This window comes from Phanerochaete carnosa (genome assembly GCF_000300595.1).
Source record: "Phanerochaete carnosa HHB-10118-sp unplaced genomic scaffold PHACAscaffold_445, whole genome shotgun sequence".
Classification (NCBI taxonomy): domain Eukaryota; kingdom Fungi; phylum Basidiomycota; class Agaricomycetes; order Polyporales; family Phanerochaetaceae; genus Phanerochaete; species Phanerochaete carnosa.
Window position 1 is genome coordinate 2,439 of NW_006768072.1, and position 1,132 is coordinate 3,570.

General features: G+C 44.3%; 1 protein-coding gene across 1 annotated transcript; it reads right to left on the reverse strand.

The window, feature by feature from the left end:
• Positions 1–588: 588 nt before the first annotated feature.
• Positions 589–1,055, reverse strand: PHACADRAFT_202642 (uncharacterized protein; the record flags this gene model as incomplete). The annotated part of the gene is made up of 2 exons (XM_007402806.1): positions 589–746; positions 806–1,055. 2 exons carry the CDS (start codon positions 1,053–1,055, stop codon positions 589–591), a joined length of 408 nt encoding a protein of 135 aa, XP_007402868.1.
• Between the last annotated feature and the right edge of the window lie 77 nt (positions 1,056–1,132).

A 1,132-nucleotide genomic window follows, 5' to 3' on the forward strand; every position in this document is an offset into this window, starting at 1 on the left:
AGAGTTTGTGTCAAAGGTTTGTAAAGTGATTTTGTCTAAGAAAGTGCCAGTAGAAACTACCAAAGGGTAGCAAGCAAGGTAAAAGATGAGAGGCAAGTCAAATCTCCATGAAGACATCATAAAAAGTCTTTTTCCCAGACCGTCCCGCCAAGGCTATGTGCTATCAAGGCCAGCAAGAGTGGTGTGTACTATATGGCAAGTGATACTCACATGTATGGACTGTAAGAACCATGCACCTATAGCACCATACCATTTAAACCACTCCATATCACAAACTAACTAGTCTGAGATGTTCTCAGAGTCTGGTCCTATGCAGATGTAGGTACAGTGAGTCTATTATAGTAGTCCGCCTAGCTGGCCAATGTCAAACAAACGGCTTGTATTATATAAGCACATGCAACCATGAGTAGTACGATGTTGTGTTCAACAAGAACAAGTCTACACAGACAGGTATGGATTCACACAAAACAAGCTCACCTTATCAAGGACATTCTCAGATGTCCAATCCCTGCTTATCTCTTTTTTGCACTGTTCTGACAGATGGCATACATTGACAACATGGTCTGCGGATATGATTGTGGCATTTGGTCAGCAGTTCTGTGTCGAGCAACTGACTTGAAATAGCTGGCTAATGCCATCGACCTGCAGGAAGAGCATGTACCACTCAACATACAGCAAGGAGTGCAGAGGAATGCCATACTGGGGTGGCAACTTGAAGATGACGTGCACATGTGCAAGTCGGAGGCCTATCATATGGGAGCAGTCAATTGAATGATATAGCCTAATTAAACTGCAGCTAATGCACTATCTAGCAAGCCATTGCTGCAATTTTTGAAAATCTTGAGATGTTCAACCAGTAGAACTGAGTCAAAACATTCAGAAATGGCCTGGCAATGCCCAGATGCAGGAGCTGGTGGCAATGCACGAATACGACTGAAAACTAGATGAGATGAGGTGAAGATGTTCCAAGCGCGTTTGAGCTTCAGCTGCTTGTGGACCTGGTAGGTGACAAGGCGCGATGGCGGTATGAGTGTGTTAGGTATGTTTTCAGCCATGAAGAGCTTAAAGGCATGCAAGAATTCAGTTGCGCCATGTTGAATGAACAGGGTAGACAGTGTGGTCGCGGAAATGA